Genomic DNA, 17,007 nt, shown 5'->3' with positions numbered 1-17,007 from the left:
ACCCCGCTCAGCCTCCTGCTCTGACATGTAATTACAGCGCCACCGTAATTAGAGCTCACTGTCAGCGCCCTGAATGATGCCTCGCGCACGACACTGAGAGAGAAAGACCAGCAAGAGAAAACCTGCGAGTTGTAAAGAAGAAAGCATGTCCACCTACACGGCGCTCATCTTCCCCACTGATTTTTCCTTTTTATGGCCTTGTTCCATTTGCCTGTGGGTTCACACAGACTTATTGACTGACTCTAGTCTCCCAGCATCCCCCGGCGCTCTCTCTCATCGTGAGCCACAGCACATCCACAAAAGAAACGGGCCAATCACTTTATGTCTGAAAGCAATTGAATTGTGCCGGGCCGAAACCCTTTGCAGGTTCGATAATGTGCGATCCAGCCACGGGCTCGTCTTTAAGTGCCCTGGTCTTAGTCTCGAGGCCTCTTTTGCTTGAGAGAGCACAGAGTTCAGTTTAAACCAGCCCTGTCTGGGTCACTTATTGAAATGCCACTTATAATGTTTGGGATGGTAAAAGAGAAACTGAGCGAGTTTATGCGAGAGGAATAAAGAACGAGGCCGAGAGTAATGATGTAGATGGCCAGTAACAGCACAGAGATAAAACACAACACACTGACCCAGACAACAAACAGCCTGTCTGCTGCAATCTAAAAGCACCAGTCGGTTCCAACACTCATGACCTCTTCGAGACCTTTACACTTCTTTATAGCAACTCTATATATGTTTTTTTTTTTTTAAGAATCATTCAAAGTAAGATCTGTTCTGATGAATCATTTAGAGCAATTTGTCAACTCAGACATTGATATCAGACATCGCTGAGTTTTACTCTGCCTCCAAGCAACATCTAAAATATTAATTACACAACTAGCACAACATGTTTAATAGCATGAGAAGGTTCTAGACTTTTTGAAGCCTGGAAAATCACATTTTAAGGGTGCACTCAGCAATCTTTTCCTCATTAAAAAGTTTCACATAAATAAACAAATTTTACTTATATATAATATCATCCGCACCCACATGGGATGAAGACATAATAATTAGGGATGCACGATATTTATCGGACAGATAAATTATCGACCGATATGGGTAAAAATTACGTCATTTTTATTGCTCCGATAAATAAATGAAATCCCATCCGATAAAGTACTCTTGCTGGTAAATCAATCAATCAGTCTGGTTTATCTGAGATTCATCTGCTTTCCGAGTGCAAGTGACTGCAGCTGTAAACTGCAGTGACTCTCGGACTTTGTCGCGTTTAATATGTCATCATCTGTGTCGTCATCATCGTCTTCGCCGGTCTGGAAGTTTTTCACGGTTTTCAAATCTTATATCTCACTTCAGAGGTCGTCACCGCGGTGAATCTGTTTTAGGGGCCGTTCACATGTCGCGCCTAAAAACGTGTGGAAAACGTTAAGCGCGCCGCTTTCTCTTTCTTTCCAAACCGCTCTGTAGCTTGCTCTGTCGTGGCGTTTGCCGTTGCTAAGCAACCATGACCTGCGCTCTCCATAAAGACGCGGAAGTTTCAGCAAAGGATAAATGGATTTTCAGCATTAAAAATCGCTTGCAGTAGCTCTGTTATTAAATTTATTTAAAAATGTTTATTCCTGTACAGCTATGATGAGCTGTTTCTCCACCTTGGCAGTGCTTTCAATGTTATTAAGGGAAAGGGTGAAGCTAATTGGTTGGTTCATGTCACATGACCTGTGTTGGGCTTGCGGCATTCTGAAAAGTTGAGATGTTTTTATCTCGATTCTGATGTTTTATTCACCCCCTTGTACGATTTGGTTGCTGCACACATTCATAATATGATCAATAAGAATGGACTACACGTAAGCTTTAACAGACATTTGGACATCTGACGTTACTCCATGATGTACTTTTCATTTTTTCCAGGTTGACAAATGTCAAAGCATTTTATTTATTTAGAATTGTGGTGCCTTACACAAAAAATATAAACATTTTTGAAGAGTCAGGACTGATGTTTGCTATGATTGTTAGACCCAGATATATAATATACATTTCATTAGTTTATCTTAGATTTTGTATTCTCCTGGGTGCACAAAATTATCATATAAACATGTGAACGTATTGGGTATCGGTATCGGCATCGGCCACAAGAAGGACTTAATTATCGGCTATCGGTATCGGTAAAAAATTTTCATATCGTGCATCCCTAATAATAATGGTAATAATAATACTAGTAACCTAATAAAAGCAGGATGCCTCATGGGGGCAGACTTTTTGAGATCACATGACTAGCCTAATACTATTCACTAGTCATCTCAGTAACACCACTTTATCACACACATTCCAGGATTTTTCTCTATATAGTGGACTTCAAAGGGGATCAATGGGTTTAAGGTCCAAATTGCAGTTTCAATGCAGCTTCAAAGGGCTCTACACGATCCCAGTTAGGTATGTTTTGAAGCATGGCTGCTGGTTTAGGCTGGTCCTTAGCTGGTCATGAGATGGTTTAAGCTGGTCCTGAGCAGGGGCTAGTTGCTTAGGACCAGCTTATGACCAGCTAAGGACCAGCTTAAACCAGCTCAAACCAGCAGACATGCTTCAAAACGTCTCGGGTTACGTATGTAACCTTAGTTCCCTGAGGGAACGAGACGCCGCGTCAGGAACGCTATGGGGAACGCCATTGGCGGGCCGCACTCTGAACTGTGTATAACAACCAATGAAATGACGGGAGTGACGTCACAGGCGCGGTGACGTCATCGACCGGGAAGTATAAAACGCGTGCGTTTGAAGCCGGCGGCAGCTCTTTTTAGGAATGAAGCGAGCGCCGCAGGGTGCGGGAATTATGGTCCGAGACGCGGCGTCTCGTTCCCTCAGGGAACTAAGGTTACATACGTAACCCGAGACGTTCCCTTCCGGGAACTCGAGCCGCGTCAGGAACGCTATGGGGAACGAGACTACCAACGCCCCCATAATTTCCGAGCCCTGCGAGTGTCTGCTCAACCAGGGTGGAAAGGAAAGAGCCCTTGTCTAGCATTCCGCGGACAAGAAGGCCCTGTAGTCCTCGGCCCTCGGGCACACGAGGAATGGTAGTCTTCCTCTGTCTGGTCGCCAGCCAGAACGAGAGGTACTCCGCGGCCCTCAGGCACACGCAGAGTCTTAGTCCTTTGTCTGGGGGTTAGCCAGAACAAGAGGGACCGAATGACCACTGTCTAGCACTCGGCGGACAGATGGTGTAGGTAGTCCTTGGTCCAGGAGGACAATGCACTCGACCTCAAGAGTGCTCCCCGGCCCGCAGGCACACGGGGAATGGGGTTCTACCTCTGTCTGGTCTCCAACCAGAGCGAGAGGTGCTCCTCGGCCCTCGGGCACACGAGGAGTCTTAGTCCTTTGTCTGGGAGTGGCCAGAACAAGAGGGACTGCAACGACCACTGTCTAGCACTCGGCGGACAGATGGTGTTAGGTAGTCCTCGGTCCGCAGACCCACGAGGACAGTGCACTCGACCCCAAGAGTGCTCCTCGGCCCGCAGGCACACGAGGAATGGAGGTCTTCCTCTGTCTGGTCGCCAGCCAGAACGAGAGGTACTCCGCGGCCCTCAGGCACACGCAGAGTCTTAGTCCTTTGTCTGGGAGTTAGCCAGAGCAAGAGGGACCGAATGACCACTGTCTAGCACTCGGCGGACAGATGGTGTGGGAAGTCCTTGGTCCGCAGACCCACGAGGACGGTGAGCTTGACCTCAAGGCTCCTCGGCCCTCGGGCACACGAGGAGAGGGTGATCCTTTGTCTGGGGGTTCAGCCAGAACAAGAGGGATCCAAGGCTCGGCCTGGAGCTCCGCCAGGACGCGAGGGAATAAGCCATTGTCTAGCATTACGCGGACAAGAGGGCACTGCAATCCCCGGCCCTCGGGCTCACGGGGAAGACAGTAGGGGCCTCCGCCTGGTAGCCAGCCAGTGCATGAGGCACTCCTCGGCCTTCTGTGAAGGCAGACGAGGAGTCTTAGTCCTTGGTCTGGGGAAAGCCAGAAACCAGAGGGACCGGAGTACACTCGGTCTGATAGCATCCTGCGTCAGAACACGAGGAGAATTAAGCCATTGTCTAGCATTCCGCGGACAAGAGGGCTGTGCAGTTCTCGGCCCTCAGGCACACGAGAACCGTGACCTCTGCCTGGTTCGCCAGCCAGTGCGAGAGGTACTCCTCGGCCCTCGGGCTCACGAGGAGTCTTAGTCCTTTGTCTGGGGGTAACCAGAACAAGAGGGACCGGAAGCTCGGCCTGGTAAGCATACCGGGACGCGAGAGTATGAGCCTTTGTCTAGCATTACACGGACAAGAGGCTTTTAGGTCTGCTCCTCGGCCCTCAGGCTCGCGAGGATGCAGGGACACTCCTCGGCCCTCGGGCACACGAGGAGCGTCGTGGCGAAAACGACTTCTCTTCTTTCCGCAGAAAGAATGCGCCTTGAGAAGTCTCCTCCTGGCTAGGGAGGTGGCTAACCCTCTAGGCCTAGCGCACTAGGCCGAGAGTACAGCCGAGCCTGGAGCGGCTCTGAGGTCAAGCTCATAGTACCTGACGGATGTCAGGGGCGAGGACCAATTGTCAGGGGCGAGGACCAACCCGCAGCATTGCAGATGTCCTGGAGGGGGACACCTGCTGTCAGAGCTTTTGGAGGCAGGCAGCCTCAGAAGGAGTAAGTCTTGGCTCCCCATGGAGCTGGGAGACCAGAGGACTTGGAAGTAGTAGGAATGGCATCTGTGATCCATCTACTGATAGCTCTGAACGTGCCACATGCTTTCTTTGTGGCCGTATGTGCCCAGTGCGCATACTGGACAGATATACTTCCCATTGGTCGCACTCCAGGAATGGAGGTAATAGAGGCTTGAGACCCCTCAGGGTCTCAACCTGAGTGCACCACCGAGGAAACCATACCGACGAGCCACCACGAGGGGCGTGGTAGACCAATAAGCCGCCACGAACACCCTCAGGATGGAGTGAGCTGGTTTTGTGGGTTTGCGAGGACTCAGTACTGTACCAACGGGCAGTAACTTGGTCTAGATGGTGTTCGTGACACCATGAAGCAAACAGTCACTTAAGGTTTCCTCGTGAAGGGAGCTCTGGATAGGAGCAGGGTCTCAACAACCTCGGTTGAGAGACCCTAGTCTATGAGTTGCGCCCCCCCCAGGGGCCATACTCATAACTTTCCACCTCTCCATGTGGGGGTAGCAGGCCGCGCCCCCAGCTTGAGAGGGAAGGTCCAAGGCCATGGTTGGACTAGCCGTGACGATGCCGGCATGCTCTTTCCAGAACTCCAGGGTGCACAGTGATCGGGAGAATGTGTACAGACGCAGCCTCAGCCACGTCTGTACTATGGCGTCCAGTCCGGGCGGACCTGGAGGCACTAAGGAGAACCAGAGAGAACCTTGCGATATCTATCGAGTCGCCAGAGGTCCCAACTTCTGAGTCTCCATGCTTCATTACTTCCTGATGAAGCCTCGATCTCCCGACCGTGGAGGAAACGTGTGACCAGGGGGTACTTGCCCACTGAGAGGCCACCTAGAGGGGCGTGGAAGGCGTTTATAGCCGCCACGTAACCCTCAGGGTGGAGTGAGCTAGCCCTGCGGAAAGGCGAGACTATAGGAACTCCAGAACTGTACCGACCGGGCAGTTGACTGGGTCCAGGTGGTGCTCGCGGCACCATCTCGTGAATAAGTTCCACTTAAGGCCATACAGTTTCCTCGTAGAGGGAGCTCTGGATTGGAGAAAGGTCTCAGCAACCTCGGTTGAGAGACTCGCTCCTATGAGTTGTGCCCCCTCAGGGGCCACACCCATAACCTCCACTTCTCTGGGTGGGGGTGGCATATTGCGCCCCCAGCCTGAGACAGGAGGTCCCTCCTGACGGGAATCTCCCACGGAGAGCCGTCTAGGAGAGATACCAGGTCCGAGAACCATACTCGTGCCGGCCAGTACGGGGCTACTAGTAGCAGCCGCACTTGAAACCGACGGACCCGTTCCAGAACTCCCGGGAGCAGAGCGATCAGGGGAAAGGCGTACAGACGCAGCCTCGGCCACGTCTGTGCCATGGCATCCAGCCCCAGTGGAGCTGGAGGAACTAGAGAGTACCAGAGGGGACAGTGCGATGTCTCTTGAGTCGCAAACAGGTCCACCTGTGCCTGGCCAAATGTTCTCCAGATCTGCTTCACCACCTCTGGGTGAAGCATCCATTCCCCGGGCCTCAGCCCCTGCCTGGCAGGACGTCTGCTCCCACGTCCAGAGATACTGGACTGCTCTCAGGGAGAGAAGTCTTTCCTTAAGACCATAGGAGAATCCGGTACGCCAGCTTATATAAGGGGCGTGAGCGGATACCTTTTGGAAGGAAACACTTCAGGGCGTGGAACACGGCTAGCATCTCTAGGCGATTTGTGTGCCAGGAGAGATGGAATTGCTCCACAGGCCTTGGGTTGAGCGGCCACTCATGACCGCCTCCCCATCCGGTGAGGGATGCGTCCGTCGCTAGCATGACGCGGCGACGAGGAGCTCCCAGAACCGGACCCTGAGAGAGAAACCAGGGTTTCTTCCACATGGCCAAGGCACGTAGGCAGCGCCGCGTGACCTTGATCTTGCGAAATGGGTTTCCCCTCGGGGAGAACCGCCTGGTTTGAGCCACCACTGAAGTGGTCTCATAAGCAGCAGTCCAAAAGGTATCACGTTGGAAGCGGCTGCCATAAGACCTAACAGTACTTGGGACTGTAGACAGTGGGTGACGGGCCTAGCTTGACCGCATTTACTGCAGTAAGGATCGACTCGAACCGAGCAGGTGACATTCGTGCCTGCATCGTGGTCGAATCCCAGACTACACCTAGATAAGTGATTTTTAGAAATCACACCCTTCTTGGTGTTGAGTCTCAACCCCAATTCTTTCATGAGAGCGAGAACAACACCTCGATGTTGAGCCGCTAATTATTCTGAGCTGGCCAGAATCGACCAGTCGAGTATGCGGATGTCCTGGAATCACGGAGGAGCCAGAGCAGCATCCACACACTTCGTGAAAGTTCGGGTGAGAGCTAGGCCGAAAGGAAGTACTCTGTATTGGTGAGCTTTGCCCCTGAAAGCGAGCCTGAGAAACTTCCTGTACTGACTTCCTGTTCCAGACCCTGCTCGGGGTTTACCCCGCTGAAAGGTGTCGGCTTGGCGCCGAACTGAATAGTGTAACCTTTCTCTACAGTACGCAGGACCCACTTTGAAACATTTGGCAGTAGTTTCCACGCTGCCAGAGAGTTTACTTAGGGTACCAGCCTCTCGAGACTGGTGTCTGGATTTACTCGAGGAACTAACTCGGAGACCTGTAACAGCAAGCTGGCAGGAAGCTCCTGAACTAGCTCTTCGAGAGACCCCCGCGGGGGCTGCGAACTCTCCAGGGCCGCTACGTTTCCGGGCGGAACAGCTAGAGGATGTTCGCGGGAGATAGCCGCGCCCTGTAACACTGGCAGGGTTAGCTGACTCATCTCCTGAGGGCCACGAAGGGGTCTGAAACCCGCACCCGGAGGTACGGTGCAAACCCCCTCGCGAGGGGCTGCCCTCAACGGCCCTGAGCCACAACCGTCAGGGCCGTTTAGGCGAGGACTTCCTGGATAGGAGGACGACCCTCAGGTCGAACCTCTTCTTTTTCTTGGAAGCCCCCGACTTAGAGCGTTGCTTTCCGGGTCCTCTAGGCATAGCCGGAGGAACGCGGGCGGCATCGCTCTGTTTCTGCGCCTCTGATGTGGAGAGCTGGTACACGGCTGGGGTTTAAATCTTTCCCGTCAGGAACCCCGACACGTGTTCATTTGCTCATCAAGCCTGAAGTTTTATTAGGCGGCCTGAAGAGCAAAGACGGAGCCTTCAGAAATGATGCCTAGACCGGGGAACAGAGGCTGATAGCGTCTGTTCAACCCGCGGCGTCATCTTTACTTTCTAGTTTTTCCCAGATCTAAAACTCAATGTAGATCGGGAAGGACAGAAAGCTCCGTTTGGAAGTGCTGACTTAGTCCGCAGGAAGCAAAACGTTTGCTTTTCTGCGGCTCATATCTTATTTAGCTAATGCACAGTCAGCACAACCACCAGCTCATCATACTGAGGCGATCAGGGGGGGCGGTTAAATACTTTTGACAACGCACTTTACATCAACCTCCTTGGAGGAAGATATGGAAAGCGTTGAAAACCTTTCCTGGAGGGAAGTAACCGCATTGCGGGCTTCCTCATCCAGAAAAAAGGTTTACCGATCCATCAGATAGGAGAGGAGATAGGGTATTTTTAAAACACCCGTCTCCAGTCCCTCTAATAGATCGAGCCGCGATCTCAGCGAGTGCAGCAACCGCTCCGCCTCGGCGGAAGCGGGGCCAGACCCGCGAGAAACGCTGGCGAAGGCTCCCTCCTCGAAGAGAGCCTTCTGTGGAGCACCCGCAGTGGAGATTTTTACGCTCACACTGTGGGCAGTCAGCCTTTTCGAGGGCTGACTGTGCGTGCTCTACACTCAAGCAGACCACACATAGACTGTGTGTATCCCCACCAACAATGAAGCATTGGCAGGAAGGAACACACTATCTATGTGGCTGCTTGTACCGCCTAGTTTCGTAACACTTCTTTCCCCCATGGTTGCATTTTAAAGGTCATACTACTCAAATAAAAGCCGTGCAAACTGGCACGAAAAAAACAGCAGTATGACCGAGACAGACACAGACACAGAGCGCTCTCGCTGAATGACAAAAGCTGCCGCCGGCTTCAAACGCACGCGTTTTATACTTCCCGGTCGATGACGTCACCGCGCCTGTGACGTCACTCCCGTCATTTCATTGGTTGTTATACACAGTTCAGAGTGCGGCCCGCCAATGGCGTTCCCCATAGCGTTCCTGACGCGGCTCGAGTTCCCGGAAGGGAACATACCTAACCACCATATGCAGTTTTTTCAACAGGGATTTTCGAAAAAGTATATACAAATTTAGAGACTTTTTAACCACAAATGCTCATCTTGCGCTAACTTGACGCATTACGTAGTCACGTTGGAAAGGTCAGGCGTGATGTAGGTGGAAGTACCGACCCAGTGTTTACAAAGCGAAAGTGCAAAGAAAGTCAAGTGTTCTTTACAAAAAATGTAAAACAATGATGTTGGACGGTTTTGAAATTGGAGGAGAAAATTAGAGTTTTTTGCACCACCCTACTTTTTTAAACCAGAGTACACAGACTAAGAACTAATGCGCATGACCTTTCCAACGTGAAATTAAGGTGTTAAGTCGTAGATGTGCATCACAAAGCTAGTGCTAGATGAGCATTTGTAGTTAAAGTGCCCCTATTATGCCATGTTAAAGGTAGTTAATATTGTTGTAATAGTCTCTTAAAACAGGTTTACATGTATGCAAGTTCAAAAAACACTTTAGTTTTCTCCAGAATTAGATTTAATTTTACCCCGTTTCTAAATGATTCGTAAACGACTCGTGTGAAGCAGTTCGAAGAATCAGTCTCTCTAAACCCCTCCTTTCAGTGAGCCCTCACCGCTGTGATTGGTCAGATGGTGCAGTCTTTTTGGATTGGTCTACCGCTTCAGCGCAAAACGAAACGCCCATTGCCATAACTGAATGACAGCTGTGGAGACCTGTTAATGCATAGAAAAGATAGCCTCGATTTTACCCTATCAATTCGAGCCGGAGTCTGACGATGAAACGGTTGAAGTGGCACATCGACAAGAAACTGTTTTGCAAGCACGACTGGAGCAGGACGTTTCTCAGTGGGTGTCATATTATAACTGTGGAAAGTGCTTGCAATTTGCTTTTGTAAGCGAACCGGGCACACCTCTACGTTGTGAACTTCAACACTGTAACGTACAACCCATAACACTGCGTTAAGCCATCGTTTATCATTATCATTACTTAAACTAATAAGGCAGACAGACAGTCAAGCTGCATCAATCACAATTTTTAGACTACATTGCACTCACAGCTGAACAACAGAACTACAGAAACGCAAGTTAGCCGCTTACCAAGACATGTGCGGGGTTGTTACACACCATAACTTACACAAAGACGTATTTTGAACGATCGCTAGAAAATACAATCATCAATTATTAATCATACTTACAGGTAGAAGTTCAGAGGAGCAAGCCGGTCCAAATAAACTGGGCACTGATCCATTTTTTAAAACCAAGCGTTTGGTGAATCTCGCGTTGTAACGTTACTCCCCAAGATTGGAAAAACTCATCAGTAAAATGACGCAAACACAACACAAGATTGGCATTGGACTGCTGAGGTGTTGAAAAAATTAATGTTAACCACTCATTCTTGGTAGTTTCATCTTTCGGAAGGGCATATAAAACAAATTCACTCTCACAGCGCAGGGCGTCTTCTTGACATGATGTAACGTTAATCCACGTGAAAATGGTAGGCCTACTGTTTGTGGGCGGGCAAGTTGTTCGCGAAATTGAACGTGGGCGGACATTACGCAAATGTGTAGCTCGTGACGTGTGGCCGTTACAGAAAAAAGATTCGAATTGCTGACGACTCGTTTAGGCGAATGTGAGCCGACTCTTTTTTTTGTTAGACAAAAACTTCATTTATAGTGCACTGTCCGCGTCACAACTTTGCAGATAGTTTATGTTCACATACAGCTACATGACACACTACATGAAATATCATATTTGAAAAGGCATAATAGGGGCACTTTAAAAAGTATAAACTTTTTTAGAAAATGGCCGTTTCGCTAGATAAAACCCTTATTCCTTGGCTAGGATCGTTGAAGCTGCATTGAAACTGCAATTTGGACCTTCAACCTGTTGATCCTCACTGAAGTCCACCATATGTAGAAAAATCCTGGAATGTTTTCCTCAAAAACCATGTATTTTCAACTCAAGAAAGAAAGGCATGAACATCTTTGACGACATGGAGGAAAACGTTTGTCATTGCATGATAAATCCAAAACAACTGCTATAAATGTACAACAATCACTGAGTGCATCTGTAAAGCTTTTTTATGAATGTAAAACCATAGTGTTTTCAAATCCATGTCATATTCTATCAAATGGCAGCATCAGCTTTCACATGATAGCGAGCTTGAATAAAGTGACCACTGACCTGTGGAGTTGTGGTCTGCTTGCCCTGGCGGTTGGATGCGGTTGTAGTGGTGATGTCAGTGATGGAGGGTGACGTTTCTGAACGGTTGCCCGTGGCGGAGGCGCTGGATTGGGGCGTAATAGAAGAGGAGGGCATATCTCCCACCAGCCGGGCACTACCCTCCACACGCACATTGGGGTCGCCCTCGGCGGCCATGTTGAGCACTTTTAGGCCATTGTAGTAAAGCCCTGAGAGCTGGCCTTGGAAGGGCCGACTGCCCTTCTCCCAGCCTCCAATCTTTATGGTGGTCTGACTGTTGAAGATGGTGAGCTGCCGACCTGCCAGGGAAGAACGTTACAGAAAATACAAGAGTGTTCAACGGCCCGCTCCCCCACGCCGTAGAGACGCACACATACACATGCACACGCTGACAAACATAGACGCGCACACGCACGCACGCACACGAGAAAACAGAACTGATGGAAGTCCTGATGGTAAAACACACAACATCCGTAACCTTATTTTCCCTGGGGATCATGAAGCAATAAATTACACTAATGCTAACAGCAACACTGGTAATTTATCGACTGTAATTTAATGGCTGCTGTTGGCACAAAGTAAATAAATGAAGGGGATGAGAAAGCTGGGTCCCAAAAAAATCAATGGGACTTTGCTAAAAGGACAATCAAATACATACTAAGATGAGAGACAAAAAATATTCTTTATGTGTAAACAGTATAAATTTCCCCTTTTTACGTGAGAAAATTACTTTTAATCTTTAAATACAGCAGTTTATAGCGAATTCAAAAGCCTGTATGCACAGGTCTAGTAAATTTTATTGAGATTGCCTTTCAGCAAGGGCAATGGCAATTAAAATTAATTAGACTGAAATAAGGTTTATGTGAGAATGGTTTTACAGCTACATGACACATTACAAATGATTCATCATGGTTATAATTCCATTGAAAAGGGAAAGCAAGAAAACAAGCAAACTTGAAAACAAATCACTTTAAACGATTCAATTTGTTAACATACATTGCAGCATGCATTCAAGTCTTTTCCCTTCTTGTGTGTTTAACTTGCTTGTTAAAGGGACTTCATATCTGATGCCAATAATCATTGAAGCTATTTAAGAGACATTTGCTTTGACTTTTTAACTGTGCACTTTAGCAGTTTCCAAAAGCAATATGTTTAGCATGACAAGATATGCATATATATAAATTAAACAGTGTGTGTACATCACTATGAATTCAAACAGTTTCCACTGTGGACATGTACTTTAATTAGTCATTTAGATTATTACAGCTGCAAAATAACATTATTTAAATAGGTATTTTAATGATGTAAACATATTTTGTTAATGATTGAACTAACTTCAGTTATCAGTATATTACCAGTCCCTTTAACCTCTGACAGGTTTACAAGTACAGTAGAACAACACATTATTGAACTGTACAGTGCAAATATTACAAACTACATTTGTTTATTTTAAACTTGGTTATACAGGGGATTTATGTTTTAGATGGTTTATTTGCTGTGCAAAATATCACTTGCTTATGATCAAATTATCTTTTATTTAAAGTTTTAATCAGTGTTTTTACCTTTGTCGAGTAGCCATTCGTCAACTACTCGACCAAGCCGATATGGGATTCGCTGTCTAGCAATCGCCAGGCGTTCGTTATCAATGTTGCCTTTAAAGTTTAAAGAGACATTTCATTGTTAAAAATCTGAAAGGTCAAAGATTAAAACCTACAGTGAAACATATGCCTTAACTGTCTGGTTTTTTTCTTTTTTCTCTTATTTTTTTTATTTGGAACACCAAGGTTGCATACATAAGAATGATGAAGCTTTTCATTCAATTAAAATTTAAGCAAACAAATTAACCCTATTTTAATAGAAGCACTATGTTAAATATGCACCTACTCTTCTTGTTAAACCAACCAAACTCAATCACGTTTATACACAATATCACTCCTTTACATAATACATTTACAAAAGAGTAATCTTTTAAATCTTTTTAGCAGAGTTTTCATCTAGTTATACATGACAACTAGCTCATTTTAATCTAAAGATTGTCATTACAGTACATTCCAGCGTTTTGCAACCAATTTGATTTTAGCTTCACATTTGCTATCTAATCTAAGGTATTTGCAGTCATTTTTGATATGATAAATCTCACATTATCAGATCACAATACATTTAAAAACATCAAAGTAGCAGAAAAAAACACTCAAAGGATTATAGCAACAGGAAGATTATCAGTTCATCAGTAATGCATGTAAGATCAGTTCATGTTCATGTTCCCCATGTGAATCTGAAATTGCTCTGACAAAAGCGTTGACCTCAGAGATGTCCATATTTGCACACGTTCAGAAAACAGTTCCCTACAATGGACGCCGCGTGATCTCGAGCATAAGCTGTGCTTAAATGCTGATATTTACGCAACATGTCCAGGTTGAGACAGCCAAGCTAGCTCTATTGAATTGAGATTATTTGAAAACATTTACTTCTCTCCCATTACGGCCCACACATAATTACCACTCCTGACTACACTGGAAAATTCAACATGAACCTGACTTGCTCAGATTACCAAAGAGTATAATTACGCCTCACAATTTTTACTCTATAAGCCATTAACTTGTTATTTGTCAATCAAAAACGAGTCTCGCTCTCTCTATATGCGATTAAAGTATGATTAAGATAAGAAGGTATGAAAATGTTGCCTCAACGAGAGTAGAGTAGCAATGTGATGTGAATTTCAGTGTGAGAATTACTAGCAAATTTCCATTCTAATGTGTCCGCTTTTCCTATATGCAGAACTAAACCTGTATGACTTTCTTTCTTCAGTGAAACATAAAAGCTCTTTTTCATGTAATAAGAAAAGTGAATATGAAACATTTTCTGGTCATCTTAATTCTGTGGAAAATAGCGGCAAAGACATTATTCAAACTATTTCTTTTTGTGTTCTACAAAGGAACGAATGTCATACAGGTTTGAAATGACAAAGGTGAGACATTTTGGTGAATTATTCCTTTAAAGCACCAAATTTAGGCTTATACCTCCTCACATGAGTATGGCCACTCTAGTCGGCTGTACTTTTGAGGTAAAGCTCTTTATTCTGTATCCGACACTGAAATGACATGACTAAATTGCTTCTCAAACACAGTACAATACTGTTTTTGATAGGTGATTGCAGAAGGAGAACACCCGCGGACAGGGAAATAAGACTTCTGCGGGGCTGCACGTAAGGACAGATGGAGTACTTGATTCTGGACTTGAGTCTAAGAGCGCCGACATTCTGCTGTGAGAGTGGAAAGAAGTTCGAAACTCAGTCTATTACAATGAGTCCTTTCCTTTCACTTTCATTCATTTGTATTTTTTCCCCTTCTTTAATTCTGTCATTTTCTCTCTCCTACCATGTGCAGTCAGGTCTAACTGTGATTTATGTCCACTTGTGCGCTTTACCTAGAGTAAAGGAGTGAAAGGAGTAATTTGTCTCAAATCATAGCTTAAAAGAAACACACACACACACACACACACACACACACACACACACACACACACACACACACACACACACACACACACACACACACACACACGCAGTGGTCATGTTCTGTTTAAATGAGGGGCAGTTGCCTGAGGGCCTCTCGGTAAAGTGAAAATGACTGCCTAGTTAGCCTAGCATGCTAAGAGACCGAACACTCTTCCTTTGTAAATATTAGGCTAAGACAACGTTTCCATGCTTTTATATCTGTTCTGCAACCTTTTGTAATGTAAGGCAATACAGAGAGATTTTCAAGGACAGCAACAACACCTCAATTTATCCCTCCGCCAGTCCAAACCTCATGCTGTGGCCATTTTGTGCCCAGCAGTAGCTGTATGGCAGTAATTCTGTCAGGAACATTACAGGTACATTCCACCTTTTTTTTTTTTTTTTTAAATACATATGAAAAAGGTCTACTCAATAAAATGTCTATAGATGGACGTAAAGCGTAGGTGATTTTAAATGCTGAATAGGGGGTTTTGGACCTCACCTTTATCAAAGTGCCTTTAAAAATATGTGATTACCTCAGCTGTCAGAACTCGTAAAAACCTTTCCATCAGGTTTGCTGAAAATAGTGACTGCATGGTTACTCTCAATCCTTCCCTTAACAGTCATTAGAAAGATTTGTTGTTACATTAAAGGGATAGTTCACCTAAAAATAAACATTCTGCCATCATTTACTCATTTACCCTTGTGTCGTCCCAAACCTGTACACTCTTAAAAATAAAGACGCTTCAAAAGGTTCTTCAAGCGATGCCATAGAAGAACCATTTTTGGCTCCACAAAAAACCATTCAGTCAAAGGTTCTTTAAAAGACCATTTCTTGCAATCTGAAGAACCTTATTTGCCACAAAGAACCTTTTGTGAAACATAAAGCTTATTTAGATGTTAAAGGTTATTTATGGAACCATTTAGACAAAAAGGTTCTTCTATGGCATTGTGAAGCACCTTTTTTTTTTTAAACTTTTGCTTAACACAAAAGATATTTTCAAAAATGCCTCAGTTCTGGGTTCCATTTAATTCAAAATCACCAAAATTCAGCCAAAACAACAACTGTGTTCTGCAGAAGAAAAACTTGATGGCATAATTTTCACTCTTTGGTGAACTATTGCTTTAAAGATCACCCTTCCTGCCAGTCAGTGTCGGAGCATAAAATAACAATATAAAATACAATACAAAACACTCCTGATGTACGTTCAGTGACTTTTAGATGCTATGTAGATTGAATTGTTACCTTAATTTGATTTAATTCAATTTTTTAAAAAGTAAAACAGACACGACTCCAGGCAGATGAATTGTTTTACTTTACTATATGTAATTACTAGACTACAATTTCATTACAATACAATTGGTTAGGTGAAAGAATACCAGCACAGGTTAACAGTGGGAGGAAAAATGGCATGATTTCTTTGTATGCTAAAGCTATACTAGTTACAGAACTAATTGTTGAAGATAAACAAGCTCCTCATTTTGTTCTCCCTCGTTGTCAATTTAAATTCTATGCATTTATTATCTCGCCCAACGCAGAGCAGAGTCAATCAAGCACTGATTAAAATGAAGCGGTCATGACTAATTTTCTTTTTTTAAATATTTCAGTGGAAAACTTTCTTCCATTCTGCCACGGACATAAGATGCATTAGTATTCAAGCAATCACATGCATGCCGCTCGCTAAATCCACAGACACAATGGAAACAGGAAGCCGAGAGAAAATGGCACATTACAATGGCTCCATTTTAACAAGCAATTGTCTTCCACTCCAAATGAAAGACGCTGCTGGTATTTGGGTTGTTTGTTTACACTAAAACAATGAGAGGGTCTCGGCGAGGAAAAACAGCACCTCTCTCTGCGTCTGTTTCTATTTCTATCCCTCTGTATTCTTCATAGTCCTGTTTCCAAGAAGTTATGTCTATGATATTTTGTTTCAGCGTATGTCCTAGTTTGCCTAAGCTGTTGTAAATACGAAATGTCAACTCTTGGATTTGGATAATCCTGTTAAGATTCTTACTGTTCTCTAAATTAAATAATACAAAATGCTGCAACCAATGTATCTACAGCTGAATCTAGCGTGTCTCACGAGTATACATTCACATCTTCCTCGCACATTTCGAATTTAATGACAAGCTGTATTGAGCGCAATGATGAGCAACTGATGACGACGCAGCGCTTATGGGAAGCGTGAGATTTTCCGAGCTTCATTACCACTTCAGTCGTCAAACGCTCAACGTTTACCATCAACAATCTATCACGAAGAAGAAAAGGCGCTCGCGAAGATCCAGAGCAAATAATCTCTGTAATGGAAGAGATGGTTTCAGAAGAGCTTGAAGTAAAATACAAATTAAAAGACTAATACAGCCGCCTCCTTTTCATCGTGATTGACAAACGAGAGCAATGGGATTATTTCTCATCTCTGATCTCTTGTCA

The 17,007-nt window shown here is 45.4% G+C and overlaps 1 protein-coding gene across 17 annotated transcripts in view; it reads right to left on the bottom strand.

Annotated features, from left to right (window-relative positions):
• The window catches only part of nrxn1a (neurexin 1a), a 226,557-nt gene that overhangs the window by 24,459 nt on the left and 185,091 nt on the right, over window positions 1–17,007 (bottom strand). For 11 of the 17 annotated variants that reach the window (XM_073828413.1, XM_073828411.1, XM_073828412.1 and 8 more), the window contains 2 exons: window positions 12,640–12,729; window positions 11,060–11,376 (listed from right to left, as the gene is read on the bottom strand). In XM_073828413.1, coding sequence (XP_073684514.1) covers window positions 11,060–11,376; window positions 12,640–12,729 — 407 coding nt within the window. The remainder of the gene's footprint in view (window positions 1–11,059; window positions 11,377–12,639; window positions 12,730–17,007) is intronic. The other 6 variants (XM_073828421.1, XM_073828422.1, XM_073828424.1 and 3 more) reach the window with 1 other exon arrangement.

The sequence above is a fragment of the Garra rufa genome, chromosome 22, assembly GCF_049309525.1.
Source record: "Garra rufa chromosome 22, GarRuf1.0, whole genome shotgun sequence".
Taxonomy (NCBI): Eukaryota; Metazoa; Chordata; class Actinopteri; order Cypriniformes; family Cyprinidae; genus Garra; species Garra rufa.
The sequence above is the reverse complement of the archived record's forward strand: the minus strand, read 5'-3'. Positions and strand labels throughout refer to the sequence as shown.